We start from the raw sequence: 18,476 nt of genomic DNA on the forward strand, positions 1-18,476 counted from the left end.
TAAAAGTAGAAAATCAATCAATTTCTACACAATAAAAGAAAATAATTAAACGATTTTCCTATTGCTTGATTAATGACTCACGGATAAAAATCTGATCCCCTCACCATGATTTACAAATCATGAAATTCATAAATTGGTTAGGTCATAATATCAGGATCACAAATCATGGTTCCTGGAGTTATAATCATGATAATAATAATAAGCGTAACATCCAGTGTGAAAACATTAAGCGGCGCACGTTGCTTCATCTCATTCGTATCGATCACACGCAGAAGAATTTCTGTATGTTAAGATTACAATCCTGTCAATTACTTTTACCTACGCACAAATAGTTGTTTCGAAATAAAATTAATTTACGCCAACGCTAAATTAACGTCAAATCAAATAAACACACTTCTTTGATTGAGCTATCCACTTGTACTTATAACAATTATAATTTTGATAATTATCACTATTCGGAAACATTCACCTCCCTAGAATTCAAGTCATGCTCACAAATCTACTTACTTCTAACTTGCAAGGAATAGTGTAGGTGCTAAGATGACCACCTCTCACGCAGGAGACCACATATCAAGTATGTCGACTCGCCCTTTGTTTTCATTTTTGCAATGTTTTTTTTAGATCGATAAAGCAGCACCGAATCTTTTCAGATATGTTGATAAAGCAGAACAAAATGCTGAGTAAACATTGCAAAATATTGTAAACTCAATAAAATTCACTTTGAGTCAACAAAAATATAGTTAAATTTTGACGTTTGACGTTTGTAAATTCAATCAAAAATATAGTTATCAACAACTATATGATATAGTTATGTTTAACAATATAGTGTCAATTCAACTATATTTTTAGTTATCTCCAAATTAACCTTAAAATATAGTTAAATTGACCGGAAAAATGATTACGAACAATATATTTTGTTCTCCGTGCACTCGTAATTTAAGATGATGAAGCGGTTGAATGGTAGAATACGTGGCTTACAATCGGAAGGTTCTTAGCTCGAATCTCAATGTATGCTATTTTTAACTTTTTTTTATTTTTTCGATCATAAACGGATGCGCGACTCAGCATTTTTGGCATTTGAATCATGATTCCGAGCAATCAGCTACAAAAACCTAACGCGTGTGTTGCGTTACGGCAATCTGACTCATGATATCATGAGTCCAAATCATGGTGTATTTTCATAAGACGAAAACACGCTGGAATCATGATATCATGAGCCATAATCTTGTTTTTGGATTCTGATTTCTACCCGTGCTGTCGTTCAAGTTCATTTATTGGAAATATCTGCAGTAAAATTGAAAAAAAAATATGAACATATGAACATTTTCCGAATTTATTTTTTTTTTCAAAATATTCAACTTTTCTATGCTTAACGTTTCCCGCTTATTTTTTGTCAAGGGCTCCCCGTCAAAAGATCTGACCCGGGCCCTCCGAAGCCCAAATCCCGCACTGAATATATGTAGTTTCGACGTAAAGACGGCCAAAAGTGCATTAATTTGGAATGGAAATCTTACGATTTTGAGGCTTTGTTTTGATGTGGACGTAATGCCAATACGCAGAGGTATCATTGAGAGGTTGAAAAATCTGGCGGTCATCTTGGATTTTCACGCCATTTTGGTTTTTAACAGTTGGATGATTTTTTACCATCTCAGCGCTCATCATGTTGAATTATGAGACCTCCGTTAAAAAAAAACAATCAGATTATTTTTTTCATCTTATCTCAGTTGTTCAACTAATTGTTCATTTCTATCAATAGTTTTAGATAAAATAAAAAAAGAGAATTAATGCTATTCCTTAACTTGAAGATATGTAGAAGAATCATTCAGGTAGCAAAAAAGCGTTAAAAATCCTATTCAATAGCTTGTTTTTAAAGCTAGATAAGCCGAGGGACTAGATCTGTTCCAGTAGGAACGTTACGTCAGGAAAATGAAGAACAAGAATAAGAGTAAGCGTAACGGTAACATTAAAATTAAACATGTTGAGTGCTAACAGAGTGAACAACTCATTCTACTACTTAAAACCAAAATGGCGTCAAAACCCAACATGGGCGCTAGATTTTTTCACTCAAAATAATACTCCTATTCTTCACTTGATTCGAATGATACACCAACGATTGTTTCTTTGTTGCACAAAAAATGATGTTTGCATTGATTGCACTCGCCATATACGTCATGATCGTAGAACATGATTTGGAAAATCGTTCATTTAATAGGGTAAGAACTATTACATCTAGTTTTTGTAGCCTATCTTACGCAATTTTTTCTCAGCCCTCTGATGGTGATCTCAGAATTCAAAACGAGCGGTGAAAATAACGTTTTTTCTAACAAAATTGAAGATGGCGACCAAATTCAATATGGCCGCCATTTTTTTTCAACTTCAAATGAAAGCTACATCGTTCGTATCTATTTTGTATATGTACATTAGAATGAATCAACTAACAACATAACATCAATCAGCCAATAAATAACTCAGCTAAAAAAAATCCAAGAAATTTTCCATTCCTTTTATGGAATTTATCAAAGATCCTTCCCGAGGTACTTTCGAGAATACTTCCTGGAATAATTCAGGGATCCCACCATTAAGATTTCCCCATGAATATCTCAAAGATTTTCGGTAAGAATTCATCAAGGGATTTCTCCAGAAAGTCCTGCGAGAGGACCGATACAATATTCTTAGAAAAATTCCTTTAGGAATATTAATAAATCATCTGATTTAATTTCAGGGAATTGTCTAGACTTGTTTATCATATTTTGAATTTGTTTATCGGCATATCGGTCTATTTTGCTCGAAGTAAGAGGGAGCATGGAGAAGAAATCAATGAATACTAGATGGATAGGTACCGTAAGGGAATGGCGAGAGAAATTGGATTAGATGTTGAAGAGGGCATACCATATGAAACAGTATTACTTAAAACGTCCTTCCTTGTGGCTAACGTCCCCTATGAGAACGGCTTGGTGTGTTTTTAGAATGACACTATTTTTGATTTTCTTAGGATTTCTTCATATATTCTACCAAGATTTCCTATGGAGATTAAGTAATTTCTCTATGGATTTACCAAGGGATTAATTAAATATATCTCCGGGGGATCCCAATACTCCAAGCAGCTTAGTTTATCCGCCTTCTGCACGTTCCGTCTTCCATCTGTGCTCCGCTACACCTTCCGTTCACCACTGAAGTTGAGGGCACGTTGATCCTCTGCACGTAGGATGGTTAACTTCGTGCGATGGCGTACTTTACTCGATCAAAGTGTTCTGCGGAGTCCAAAGTACACTGAGGCAAAAATCTCGCATAATTTTCATGAGATCACACTAATGAACGCGTTTTTTTAATTATATTTTTGTTGGTTCATAAGAGACTTGTGTATTTCATACAACGAGATTGAGATCTATACAAGTAGTGTATTTTTTCACAAATATCAATTGCTTACTCATTGCTCATCATTGTGAAAAACCTCGATACAGACATTTCACTATCCGAAATTCAATATGGCTTCCGAAATTACCGTGTTTACTGATTTTTTTGCTGTCTGACTCCGTTATTAATGCATTAATGTAAATATTAGAGCATTAGGGCAAATATTTTTTATTTATCATATATTCCGCTGTAATCAACACTCTTTCTTAACTTAACTCTTTCTATCAGATTGTGGAAATGGATCCGAACAGTAAGATTTTTGTATGAAAATTGAAAACAATTTGTATGACGCGTAAGAAATCCTAAACTCCCCTCATCCATTAATCCCTTCGTAGTTCATGGACCGCCCCTAACGTAAACCTGCACCAATTGAAGCGTTCTCCATAACTTTTCTCAATATTTTTTCGCGGCTATGATATACTGCTTCACGGTAAAAATAGGTTAACCAAATTTGATTTTTGCAAGTTGGTTAATCTATTTTTCAACGCGGATTAGTATAATTCATTTATTGAAATTCATAGTCTAAAGCTCAAATTCCACAAAACAGTCTTATGGAACCAAGAATTGGACGTCAATTCATAAGACTATCTATGGATTTTGTTATCATGTCAATGCAGGTTCATCAGATCATCTTACGAAATTTCTTTCGAGGTGTATTATACGATGGTTTTACGCATTTCAAAGATTTTTCTTGTGTCGTAATTCCATCAGCAAATCTTATGACAGTCTTACGTCCGCTTTCCTCAGTGTAGGCACGATTTCCAGCAACAAACAATGCGTCTCTAGATTTCTCTGATGGTGTCGTTGTCGGTGGTCACCAGTGAGCCCAAGTACACGAATTCTTGGACCACCTCGATTTCATCATCGTCAATGGGGCTCTGCACAAAAATCTTTCCCTCTCTTTCACCCCTTCACAAAATTTGTAAACAACGAGGCCAGAAAACGTCAAAATCCCATGCAAAATCAAAACAGTGCAGAGCCCCATGTGCAAAGTTCCACATTGGCATAAATACTAAAGAACATGCAAAGTGAACTATTGTATTCTTTCAGGTACACGAAGTACCAAGGGTACGTCAGTTCAGTGTTGATCATCAATTTTTCCAATAATATTTTCGAAATAATCGTACAAATCGATTGAAACGTTCTCTATTGTTCTGACAACAGAGTGAGTTTTAATCTAGTATTCATTAAAAACATTTTCTTTGCCTCGATTTCTCCATATATCGGGGCCCTTCGATTCAAGATGTGGAGAGTCGATTGTGGAGCAACATCAAGAATGTCGGGAAAGGCGTAGGGTAAAAGCACTATATTTCGACCCATGAAACCAGCATATGAGTATAAAACTCCTAAAAAACCTGCAAAAAAACATCAACTAGTATTCAAATTTGGCAGTTGAATAACAAAACATATTATTTGTTCATGAATAACTTCTATCTGATGATATTTCATTGTATTTTTTGTATTTTTATAGAATAATTACTTTATCATTTTGTGCTATTTTTCGACCCATTGTTTCATTTTTCGACCCATGCATGTGCTAATTTTCGACCTGTACCAATTGAAAATAATCGGTATACAGGGTCCGTTCGATTTTGGCAACAAGCTCGTGAATTTCGTGTTGCCAAAATCAAACCGTGCCAAAATCGAACGGTTTTTTTTGTTCACATTTTTTTTAAAATTTATACTCCTATGTTGCAAACGATTAAATTTTTGACCAATTGGGGGATGCCCATAAACAACTTGACCAAAAAGGGGGGAGGGGAAAGGTAGAAGTTTTCAAAACATTGATACATTGATACTTACTTACTTGATACTTGATGGGCTACAATCCGCTACGTTGAATCTACGCCGAATGGATAATTTTTCTCCACTGGGCTCGGTCCTGAGCCAATCGCTTCCAGTCGCCCTGAACGTTAAGTGCCCTTAAGTCCTCTTCAACTGCAAAAAGCCAACGTGTGCGCGGCCTATCACGAAGCCGACGGCCTCGTCCGGGTTCTCTACTGAATATTATTTTTGCTTGTCGTTCTTCCGGCATTCGTACCACGTGACCAGCCCAACGCAGCCTGCCGTGTTTTATGAGCTTGATAATATCCACTTCTTTATATACTTGGTACAACTCATGATTCATGCGACGCCGCCAGATGCCATTTTCTTGTTTACCGCCGAGTATTGTTCGCAGCACTTTACGCTCAAAAACTCCAAACGCTTTCCGGTCGACCTCTTTTAACGTCCAGGATTCATGGCCGTATAGAGCAACCGGAAGGATAAGAGTCTTATATAGCGCGAATTTTGTTTTCGTCTGCAGGCTACGGGACTTAAGCTGGTTACGGAGCCCGTAAAAAGCCATATTCGCAGCTGCAAGACGCCTTTTCACCTCGCGGGTAACATCATTATCGCAAGTCACTAAAGTACCAAGATACACAAATTCTTCCACTACTTCAAATTTTTCACCACCTAGCACCACTTCACTACCAACGTCACGATTGGAACCACGCTGTCTACCAGCGATCATGTACTTAGTTTTGCTGGTGTTGACGTTAAGTCCAATCCTCGCTGTCTCCCTTTGAAAAGGCACGAATGCCTCTTCTACGGCTCGACGATAAATTCCGATTATATCGATATCGTCCGCAAAACCCAGAAGCATATGCGACCGGGTGACGATGGTACCGCTTCTTTGCACGCCCGCTCACCTTAAAGCTCCTTCGAGAGCGATGTTGAACAAAAGGTTCGAAAGCGCATCTCCTTGCTTCAATCCATCTAAGGTTACGAAGGAGGTTGAAGTCTCATCCGCAACCCGCACACTTGATTTCGATCCATCCAACGTTGCACGAATCAGTCTAATCAGTTTCGCCGGAAAACCGTGTTCTACCATTATCTGCCATAACTCATTTCTCTTTACTGAATCGCACGCCGCCTTAAAATCAATGAACAGATGATGAGTCTGCAAGTTTTATTCCCGGAACTTATCAAGGATTTGTCGCAAGGTAAACATTTGATCCGTTGTTGATCGAATACCAGCTTGGTATTCGCCGACGAAGGACTCCTCCAGCGGTCTCAATCTGTTGAACAGAACACGCGACATTATTTTGTACGCCGAATTGAGGAGCGTTATTCCTCGGTAATTGGCGCACTCCAATCTGTGGCCCTTCTTATACAGAGGGCAGATGAGGCCCTCCAGCCAGCTAGCAGGCAATTCTTTTTCCTCCCATATCCTTAACAGAGTACGGTGCAGTATTTCGTACAGCTGCTCACTACCGTGCTTGAAAAGTTCGGCCGGGAGCTCGTCTTTTCCAGCAGCCTTACAGTTCTTCAACTCCTTAATCGCTCTTCTAACCTCATCTAGCGTCGGGGGCTCCACAGCTTGTCCATCGTTGCTGATGATTAATCTGTTCTCTCCATTCAACAATTGCTCGAAGTGTTCTTTCCACCTGGCAGCCACCAAGATTTTGTCTGTCAGCAAGTTACCTACGCGGTCATTGCACATGACGGGAGACGGCGCAGTTTTTCTCCGTACGCCATTGAGAGTTTCGTAAAATCTCCGCATATCGTTTTGTTCGATGCTGTTTTGCGCCTCAGTAATGATGTCTTCTTCATACTGCCTTTTCTTTCTGCGGTGAATTCGTTTCTCGGCTGCTCTAGCTTCCATGTACCGCTCTCTATTCTGCCGGGTACCAGACACTAACATCCGACTTCTGGCAACATTCTTCTCATCCGTCACATTCTGGCACTCCTCATCAAACCATACATTGATACATTTTTTTATTTGTATGCACCGTCGACATCGACCAAAGAACCAAACCACCTCTCCTCCTCCGTACACCTCCATTTTTTTTTACGTAGTTTTTGGACAGCTCTTTAGTTGACAGCCCCATATTATCCTTGCCATTCTCCCTCTTCATGCACAGTTTTAAGTAGAAATGTTTTCACTTCCGGTACCGAAGTGAAGATGGTACTAACGTTTTTTGTTTTGATCCTGACACTTGTCCTGGCCGTTCCTCAATCGTTGCTTCTCTACAGACGTGTTAAGGCTTAAAATCGAGTGTAGCATTATTGGTGCATCTAAATTCAAAACAAAAATTGGTGAGACAGTAAGATTTTACGTGTAACAATTGATATTCATTGATATTTTTGTATGGACAAAAGTGTATTAGGGAGGGGGGGGGTGTTTGAGAATTCCAAAAATAAATGGTCTGCGTAGTTAACGGACAGCCTCTAAGTCATTTAAAACAAAATAATACATAGGGGATCTGGGGGTAAAATGAACACCCTAAGCAATTTACATGTTTTCTTGCCTATGAAGCTGTCAGATCCTTTTTCAATTGCTCAGAATTGTAACAAGTTGAATGTAACAAGTTGAAATATTGTGCAAGCAATGTAACAAGTTGAAATATTGTGATGGAAACAGAATTTTATCAATATTATTATAATTTTGAAAATTTCTTTCCACAGAGTCAATGTTCCAAACATGTGGGTAAAATGAACATGTAACGGGGGTAATATGAACATATACTTGGGTGTAAAATGAACATACAATGGGGGTAATATGAATACATGCTGGGGGTAAAATGAACATGTAGTGGGGGTAAAATGAACACCATTCAAATTAAGCGGGTTGTCGCATGATGCTCGGCATCTAGTACATGTTCAATGCATATCTCACGGACAATCCGGAATCGATGGAACGTTTAGCCGCGACCATTTGGATGGCTGCCCATGTATGTCTTTGTGTTTTCTCCGGAAAACTCTCGGCATCTGAAATAAAATCCGGTAGTATTCACCCTGCGATGGTGTTCATATATGGGGGTTCATTTTACCCCTAAAGGATCAACATCTTCAAATCATGTGTTCTATGAAATTATATAATAAAAATACTTTCAATTTCCGTCCACTTATCATAAATACTTTAAAGATATGATGTGATACGCAGTTAAATAGATTTTTGATGGCTTTAGCCATAAAAACCTTAAATTCCACGAGTGAAAATTTACATCATATGAGAAAACGGAGAGGCGTACTTTGTTTTTGTTTACTTTTCCAGCTTTTGACAGTTCTAGATCGCGCTAGAGTTGTCGAAATATTTCCTTAGTCTGAAGATTATTGATGGTGCAATGTTTTGCATAGATTTATAGCATAATTACTGTAAAACACAAACCTGTTCATTTTACCTCCCTGTTCATTTTACCCACAGTTCCCCTACTTTTGATTTGAAAGAAAAAAACGGTGTTGCCAAAATCGAATGGTATGTTGCCAAAGTCGAACCGTGCCAAAATCGAATGGTATGTTTCCAAAATCGAACCGTGCCAAAATCGAACCGTGCCAAAATCGAACCGTGTCAAAACTGAACCGTGCCAAAATCGAACGGGCCCTGTATTGTATAAGGAAAACACTATATTAATGAATTTATATCAAGTTTGTGCTTATCTGATGGGAATGAATTATTTTTTTTTTTTCGAGAGCGTAAAGGGAACGTGGCAAGTTTTGAACATTAATATATGGGAGAAAATTATCAATTTATTATTGAATATTCTTCGATTATTTTTCTTTTTAGAATTACATCTCAATGGAAACAGTGTATGCTTCCCATTTCATTAACAAACTTTATGATAATCAGTTCAAAAGTTATTATCTGATAGATCTAAGGAAGGCTCCTGAATACCATAAATTTTTGGTATTGTATCCCTTTCACATCCTTTGAAGATGTTGAATGTAATACGTTTCGTCATTAGTCTAATAGTTCGTGGAATTGCGTGATTAAGTTGTGGACTACGATATCATAATTTAGAATGAAAGTAACCATCATGTTTTACAAAGCTTTACAAAACCTGTTTTTTTTTTTGCTCAAAATTTAAGCAATATTCAAGAAAATCTATCAATGCATTACACTTGCTATCTGGATTGTGATGATAGATTTTTCTGAGGATTTTTTTTTTAATTTAAACGAAACAACTGTTTTTTGCATTTTTTATGATTGCTTATGATTGAATGATGGATTCTTGAGCCTTAAGTACAAACTGTATGACCAAGGAAAGGCGACATTCATGAACACTAATCGAATTTTCTACCATTTAAACGCTTTCACGTGGAACATACTACATTGCATTCTACTGTTGCGATAGGATATAGTACAGCAACGCGATATTGTTATTTTAACATGTAAAGCCATTTTGTTTAAAGCGTTTGTTTAGTTCCATTATTTAATAGTTCAAGTAAAAAAACTCAAATTCTTTTTTAGCTCTCGATTTTGACTGCTTTTGAGGCTTCGACTTTTATTTGATGGGCCTTTTCGGTACATTGTTTTTTTCCCTTCAAATTTCGCTCAAACCGTTTTTCTTCAGCGTGGACTTGTTTCTTCATTCCGGATTCTCCCTTCCGCTCCTTTCTAAGAATATCGCGATTTTATTTATCATGCTATATCAATTCACCTGGATGGTTGTCTTTAAAGTAGCTGGGCCTTTTAGCAGTATCAAGAAACCCTTCGACATGCTCCAACGTTGAGTCACGTTTCACTAGCCATCCCCGTCGCTGATTGCCGAATATTCACACCTCAAATTCTGCCTCCTCCTCCATTGTGGTCGATACTGTACTTGTCTGTACTTTTCTGGGCGCTATAATATGTTAATTCATATAATTTTGTTCAAATTGAAGCAAGATGAGTATATTTCTTACCGTTTTGGTTAAAAACCGTTGTAGCAAGAAATTCAACTCCACGAAAGAACAACCACCATTATGAACGATGTTTATTTTTGATGAAGGGTCGAAAACTGAAACACATCACCTGCTGAAATCATGGCATGCTTTTTCGACCGGTCGAAAATTGAAACCTGGTGTTTCAATTTTCGGACAATTTCAAACGCGTAATAAAATTTATTTTCGCTTATAAATGCACAAAATTAAATACAATATGCTTAAATTGTATCTGTCTTCATCAAACTTCATTGATTAAGCATCACTTTGATCAGTTTTTATACTGATTTAAGCCTTTTCAATATGTGGCGATTTTTCATCGATGGAAGAAAAAATGACTGATTCAGACACAGGGAAATCAGGAATTATCAATTTAGGATTAAATCTCCGTTATATAGATGCAATTTTTAATGGATCACGACAGGTATAACAGCAATGGCATATTCCAGTGATTTAAAAATGTTTGAAAATTTCACATAGTAGTTTAAATAACATTTGTTCTATCAATGGGTCGAAAATTAGCACTGGGTCGAAAATTAGATCCCTTACCCTACTACGATCTGTTAAACTTAGATACCTTTTGCAGTATTAAGGTATGTAGTACTAGAAGTGGTTCTCATTCTGAGCCCGACTAAAATGTCTTTATTTAGTATTTGTATAGTATTGTATTTTTTTATTCGATCCAAGTTTATGCTTGATACTTGATACTCGATACATCATAATTGATACTTGACACCTGACATGATGTTAACACTCTGATACAACAATAACAAGAACCATAGTGATAAGTTTACAATGAGCATAAAAAAAATCAGGCGCAAGCGCACGTGCTGTGTTGGAACACTTTTTTTAGGTTTCAAGTAACCATGTTTCTAGTATCGCTGCTGCACTAGCAAATGCTTCGTTTCAGGAAAAAACTGTTAAAGTGTTATTCAGACTCGCTGCTGCAAGTTTCAATACTGGCTACTTGATACTAGATGCTTCAATATTCATCTAATTTTGTGAATTGAGCATACGCGGGGATGCAGCTTATTTGAAAGATTTTTAGTGTAGAACTAGCCCTCGTGCGTTAAAATACACTCTAATAAAGATTTAAAAAAAAAAAAAAAATTATTTGAAAGATATCTCATGCAAACCATTAACGTTCACGAATAAACTTTGAAAGCAGTTTTTCTATACAAAACTGGAAGTTATTCGATAAAAATGTGGCGAATACAATACAATGAATACATTTTCGTGTAAACTTTCTCAGTTTTAAACAAAAAAAAAAACGGTTCTGTAAATTTCCCTAGCAATGACGGAATGGAGCACCTTAAAGGTGGTCAAACCAAAGGGGGTACCCGGTATTTCCGAGTGAAAATAACAAAGCTCTCAAGACACTTTGATAACAAGTGTCACAGACTCGACTGTGACCTGCCGCTCATAAATAGCTTTCATTTGTACCCAGCATAACTTATCTCTCCATTTATTGCCCTTTCCAGGTATTCAACGCCAGCCACAATCACTTAACGCAGCTGAACAAATATATCTTCAAGGACTTCTCGTCGGTTCGCATCCTTGACCTGTCGGGCAACCGATTGACCTACATCGACAACAAGCTATTCGAGTACAGCCCACGTCTCGAGATGCTAAACTTGTCGCGGAACTCTATTTCCGAAATCGAGCCTAACATCTTCGAGGACTCTAGGAAGCTGCTCACACTGGATTTATCCCACAATCAACTGTCGGAGGATGCCTTTCTGTGGCCGATTGTCAGTCTGAGCCATTTGAATATGAGTTACAACCAATTTCAACGATTGAATGCTTCCGTGCTGGAAAGCTTCGCTCAGGTTCGGCTGCTTAAAAACCCCTGGAGTTGTCAGTTTTTGATCCTGGAGCTGATGAAACACAGCAAGAACGTGGAATACGGGAAGAACTACGTGGTGGAGTCGACGGATAGTATACTGAATACGCAAGGCATCGAGTGTACTGATGAGAGAGGAAAGCTAAGAGACATTGTAGTAGTGGAGAGTATGATCAAACCGGAGTATAGCTCGGTAAGAATAATTGAAGCACTTGTAAGTTTGAGTTTTAAAAGCAATTCTTTGATTTAGGAATATCATCGATTTCACCTTCTTCACCAAGAGCACCTGGATACCCGTCCCATTCAGGACAACTTCGACACCAAGTCCACGATTCTGTGGTTGCTCTCAGGAGCATTCGTCGTTTTCGGTGCTTTCAAGCTGATTCAGCTGATACTACGACACTCCGAACACCAGAGCGAAAAATGGCGCTTAGCTCAGCACGTGAGTATAAACAATCAGGGGGAAATAGTGCTCACACCAGTCGTCACAACCTCAGTTTCGGCAAACTCTCAAGGATTTCTATTCCCACCGAGCCGTCCTGCCGGGCAACGACAGTACACCCCAACGATAAGCTGATGAAGCTATCCATGTCCCAGAAAATCCCTACACAACTAATCACCAAAGCGAAAAAAAACCTCTAGATATGTGTCGTCTCGCATTCTCTGTCAGATTTTAAACTAAGGCACATAATCAGTCCCCGTTCGTTGCTTCGCTGTTTAATATTAATGTTGTTCCGTACATTTCGACTCTGTTAATGTTATTTATTTAAACTTAAGATAAAAACTTTCCACCGAGTCTTTTTTTCTGTATTCCAATTCACAGTCCATATCGTTTGCTGCTAGTGGTGTCTTGCTTGCTGCAGTTTTGTGATTCTCTTCCCAGCAACGAGAGTATAGTAGATTCGTCTGTGCTTAAATGTTCCATGCTATTTTTTTACGTTCTGCTAGTTAATTCTACTTCCTTGTGTATTCACGTTTGTATGTGTGTATGTACATTACTTGGTCAGAGCGAAAAAAGCTCTGAATGAAGTTGTTTTTTTTTATTTCAACGCTAGAGTTGTCGTTGTTTGCACGATGTCGTCGTCGTCGTCGTCATCAACGTAGCATCCGGAAGAACTGCTTAACGTGTTTTTGCTGTCATTTTTTGTCTATCAAATCGTTTTCATTACAGAAACAAAAAAAAAAGTAATGCTTTCATTCACAAGGCAAACCGTGAGAAGCGCTCTAGAAAGTTCATCTGAAAATTGTCTTCTCTCGAATTTAATTACTGCTAATAGTGCTTCTCCACCTCTGGAACTAAATGAAAGAAAAAAAACATGAAATTTTGTTTCCCAAGGAATAATTGTCTTTAACTGCGAACAAAAGAGTGTCAGCAGACTATTAGGTGACCTCGAGTAACCGGTCCTGGAATTCTTTCCTATGCTTCAATATTAATCCTATTAGGAAATTTGGACTTCAGAATACAAAGAAAGGACACAATAGACATTTGTGCTTCTAAGCATATGGAATTAATATCACAATCAAACATATTAGGATAAATTATATTGAGTAATTATAGAACTATTCGACACCTTCTCTAAGAATTTCCCAACAAAAGCTCTCATCTGAGGTTCCCAATAATCACCACCTGCTAGGCCTCATTAGTTAAACCGGCTGCATTTAATAGCTTCGCTGGCCAAGTGGTAAACCAATTTAATGGGAAAGTTTTCGTTTTCCCATTTCGACCACAATTCACCCAGAAGTGCGACGACGACGAGAACGAATGGCAATCCTGAGGCAAGATGGCACACACATATCTATACGAAACCACTAGTGTTGCTCTTTCGCCAATTTCGCTAATTCACTAGGCCAGTTCTTAACTGGTAAGAGGCAAACGGATAGCCCTTCTCTTTATGTCGTTGGGTTGTGTGATATCAGAAGTCCGATGGGAAGGATGCGAAAAACTACCCCCAATCCATTTGGGGAAATGAAATAAACGAACTGAGCGAAAGCAGAACGTGACTCCCAGAAGGCCAAGAAACTTTTGTCGCTGATCGTTTTTTTCCGGTAATGAAAATATGTTGATAACCATGCTGTTTCAGCTATACTTGCTTCTTGCTATAACTAGTGCCATACCCATGCATGGTACAACACGAAATTAATTGATTGTAATGGGCTCTTGCTAGCTAATTGTATATTTATGGTGTCTTCCCTTTTAATGTGATATTGAAAGCTCAACAATGAAATGCCAAGAGAGATGGAAGTATCTTTCATGAGAGAACATGCTCTATCTACGATTTATCTTTATAAAATTAATAGTCCTTTACTAGTTCCTTCATAGATACCTTAAATGAGAAATTATGGCAACATATCTCTTAAGTATTTAGTTCTATGGAAGTACATCATCGACAACTGCTATAATTTGACAAATTATTTTGTTCTAATTGTAAAATTCGGAAAATATGGCTATTTTTTGCTTCTTGGACGAACTGTACATGTCAATGGTTCCGCATACTCTCGAAGTGCACATTTTATCAGTTATAGTATTATTGGTCAACAACGGTGCCGGCCAAGTCCTTACAGTAGGTTGTGATGGGGAAGGAATTTTAGGTTGTGATTGTTGCTTCTAAAGACCGAGAATGCCTCTGTATATCCATAATGACCCTTCCCGTTGACTAATGAGGGAGGAAAATGTTCTGGGAGTAACCTTTTTTATGTGATGCGATCCATAGTTAAGGATGAGAAATATGACTCATACTTAACACTAGTTTTGCATTTTTGTCCCGCGGTGAAAACATATTGGTACGTAGAAGAAAAAAGTACGTCAACATTCATAATGTCGAATTATTCAAAGGTTTGTTTTAGTAATTACTGGCAAATAAAGGTATGTGTGTATTACAATTATGTGCAACAGGCCTAATGGTTTATATTGACACATAGTTGATTTAAAAATTACATAAATGTGATGTTGATACGATAAAACTTGTTATTAAAGGCATGAAACGAGCTCACCAATTGGCAATCTATTCGCGACTAAACACGAATATATCTTCGCACACGCACAACGCGAACTGGACACAATTGATCTTAATTCTGTCGCTCACTCCGCAGGAGCATGCCACGAAGTCAAAAAAAAACACCCTAATCAATGGAGCAAAATTTCAAATCAGTGATACCACATTTTATGGAAAAATAAAAAAAAATAAAAAAAATATTGTCTTAAAATTTAGAAAAATAGATTTCACCGTTCTAAGAATATAGCATGTGCATACTAACAAATAGCATGAACAAAGAAACTTTTGCTCTACTTCACTCTACGATCAGATCCTGGGCCGAACCCTGACACCTTCATCATGCACGCTATTTTTTTTTTTTTTTTCAATTATTTCTAGATACCCTCTAGAGATTAATTTCAGACATCTTTTACAAAAAAGCCGAGAAAAAGAAGTCAAGCGGTCAACCTCTCCGGGCCCATCTTGATGAGTTCGGCTCCGATACCAAGCTTGCCAGCGGCCTTGTTGTTCTTGAGCTGTTAAATGTCATCCATAGCCTTCCTTATCGTGGGAGCTGGTTGATTTTAACTGTCCGCAGTGCTGCCGTAGCTTTCATCTTCGCTGTCCTGTCCTTTTATGCCTGTGTTCTCTGCGCCATTCTGCTGTTAATCGAAGTGCTGCTTCCACCTTTCGATCACCTCGCGTCTGTCCGTCAAGATGCTCCCATCCTTATCCCAGCACATTTCAATTCGCGGCATGAAACTTTTGCGGGATGCGTTGAGCTTCTGAAAGAACTTCCGCGTTTCTTGAGCAACTACACATCTCGGCATTCCACCACTTCCAGGCGGCGATTTTTGTCCCGAAATAGGCGGGTTTGCTGTTTCCAAGTACCATGCAACAGCATTGCAGCTCGCGATGAATTCTTCCTTTCCAAAACCTCCTGGTACTCCTAGTCGAAGCAACCGTTTCATGAACTCCGTTCCACGTATTCGACAGTGCTTTCGGCAGCATCAGCCATTTGACTATCCTCCAGCAGTCCCCAAGAGGGGCCCCATCAAGCTAGCCCTCATCCGACAACGCTGCCTCAAGATGCTGCGCGTACGCATTGGCGACATCTGGTCGTTTCAGTAGCGCTAGCTTGTACCAAGGCGGGCGTTGGTACCGTACATAGTTGATGGCGGGTAGTTATGGGCGCAGTTTCACCATCACCAGGTTAATAGTTGTCGGAGTCAATGTTAGCGTCACGATAGATTATGACGTCCATTTCCATCGCTGTGGTCTTTGCCGATTGTTGTGGTCGGTATGTGGTCTCTTTTTGGTTCTGGTCTCCTGTTGACGTTTTTTTTTTGGCGTTGGCTTGCAGGGCCCGAAACCAACTCCCTAGATTTCCGGAGGACCATTCCCCCTAAATATTCGGAGCGCCAGAGTATACAGTTTATCTTAAAATCCTTCTCTGGCACTCGGACATGGGGAATAGACGCTGTTAAGAGTCGCTCCTAACATGGAGTGTAGACGCTCAAGATTTGCAGAAGCAATCCCCCCTTCCCTGTCAGCATACGTCCAAAGTTCCCACCGGGGTTGGTTACTCGATCTTCCGTAATGTTGCACGTACCCGAAGAGGTAAGGATATGAGTTGCTGGGCTGGATGCTAAGGATCACACAAAGGTGTCTATTTTATTCCTTCAAGTACGCCGAATACCAATGGTATACCATGTCCAGTATTTACCAGCCATTTTAAATCTGTTCAAAATGAATGAATTAGTCACTTAAACGTTTTAAAAGTTCTACAAAACAAGGATGACGAATTCCATGTCAAATCGGTCAGTCACAGAACTCGATTATCTTCGATTTGCAGTAAATTTTGAACATGTTTTTGATATGGAACAATAAGTGCTTTCCATAGAAAATCGATCATTTTGACTCGAGAATAACTTTTAAAAATGGCCTATAATTTTTTGCATGTAACTTATTTGAAAAATTCTAACTCTGAAACTGTTGATTTTAGAGTAAAATGTTCTATGAAGAAGTTTTTTTTTTGATCGATTTTCCAAAATTTTTGTTTTTTTTTTTTTGTCAAAATAAATACGTTCTGATGATACAATGAGTATGTTGAAACGATTGTAAACCATAATGATTATATAAATAATTTCTCTAGAAGTCGCGATTCTCTATCAAAAATTATACACAGTACCAAAAAATAATGTGATTTACGTCTTTTAGGATGCACATAAAAGAAGCGAGCCAAATGACGTAAATTTGTGTCCAATTTCAAATACGTTAGTGTCTGATTCTGAAATTGTCGATCACAGTTCCATCGTTTTCGTGTCCTTTAACATGTGAAATTACATTTTTTGTTCAATACATCTTCAAGGACACGTTTTTGTGTCGTTCCATCACTTACATCACGTGTCATTCAGTCATAACCAGAATCACGTCCAGAGTAATTTTCATTATTTTTAAGAGTGTACGTTTTCGAGAGTAAAGCCCATATTTCTTTCCACTTACTTATTTTCCCTGATGGAGAATCATGAATAACTAATGAAAATGGCTTATTTTAATATTTAAATAATATTTTTTGCATTAAACTCGATATAATTCGAATAGCAGAAACAGAGTATGCAGTAAAAAAAACTTTTTTTATATTGTTTTCAGGCTTACAGGGACATGAAATAAAATTAACATTCCCATATCATTGAAAACATGTTTTAGAATAGATAAGCGTAGTTCACTGAACAATTTTTAGAAATCTTCGCACAGTTTTAGCAACCTATAACTTTTTAAGATGTGTGCAAATTTAAAAGACATATGCTAATTAATTTGAATGGCTTCAAGAATCAAAATAATGGAATTGTACATAGAGCACAGCACTTAGAATAATCAAAAATCTGGGATTGTTCAGAATGTTGCTAATTACTTTAAGATACAGTCCTTATATGTTGGGCCCAGATAGCCGCAGCGGTAAACGCGCAGCTATTCAGTATGACCATACTTGAGGGTCGTGGGTTCGAATCCCGCTGGTCGAGGATCTTTTCGTAAAGGAAATTTTCTCGATTCCCAGGGCATATAGAGTATCTTCGTACCTGCCACACGATATACACATGCAAAAATGGCAAAGAAAGCTCTCAGTTAATAACTGTGGAAGTGCTCATAAGAACACTAATCTGAGAAGCAGGCTTTGTCCCAGTTGGGACGTAACGCTAGAAAGAAGAAGAAGATATGTTACTAGTGCCACCTAGTGAATGGATGTCCGCTTTGATAGTGCCAGAAACCTTCTAGCTTATCTGGATCTCTAAAAAAAAGAAGACACTGAAGACACCAAACTTCTAGCTAATCAGGATCTTGAGATATATAGTATTTAAATTTGTTACTATTGCCACTTAACTGATAAAATCCCAACAATTTTTGCCACTACCCTTATAACCCTTGATGTGCTGAACAACTTTGTCGAAGATGCCAACCTCTTTGCTTATCAAGATCTCGAAATCCAAGAGATTGATAAAAACAGATACTAATGCTACCAAGTGAATGGTATCAGTATATCGAAAAGTTTCCCAATCAGGTTT

At 38.0% G+C, this 18,476-nt stretch overlaps 1 protein-coding gene across 2 annotated transcripts in view; it reads left to right on the top strand.

Annotated features, from left to right (window-relative positions):
- Nucleotides 1–18,476, top strand: part of LOC5567028 (protein artichoke) — an 87,809-nt gene that overhangs the window by 7,685 nt on the left and 61,648 nt on the right. The window contains exons 2-3 of one of the 2 annotated variants that reach the window (XM_021847825.1): nucleotides 11,580–12,134; nucleotides 12,192–12,383. In XM_021847825.1, coding sequence (XP_021703517.1) covers nucleotides 11,580–12,134; nucleotides 12,192–12,383 — 747 coding nt within the window. Of the gene's footprint in view, nucleotides 1–11,579; nucleotides 12,135–12,191; nucleotides 12,737–18,476 lie in introns of those variants that run through there. The other variant, XM_001651357.2, reaches the window with a different exon arrangement.

Source organism: Aedes aegypti, chromosome 2, assembly GCF_002204515.2.
Source record: "Aedes aegypti strain LVP_AGWG chromosome 2, AaegL5.0 Primary Assembly, whole genome shotgun sequence".
In the NCBI taxonomy this organism is placed as follows: Eukaryota; Metazoa; Arthropoda; class Insecta; order Diptera; family Culicidae; genus Aedes; species Aedes aegypti.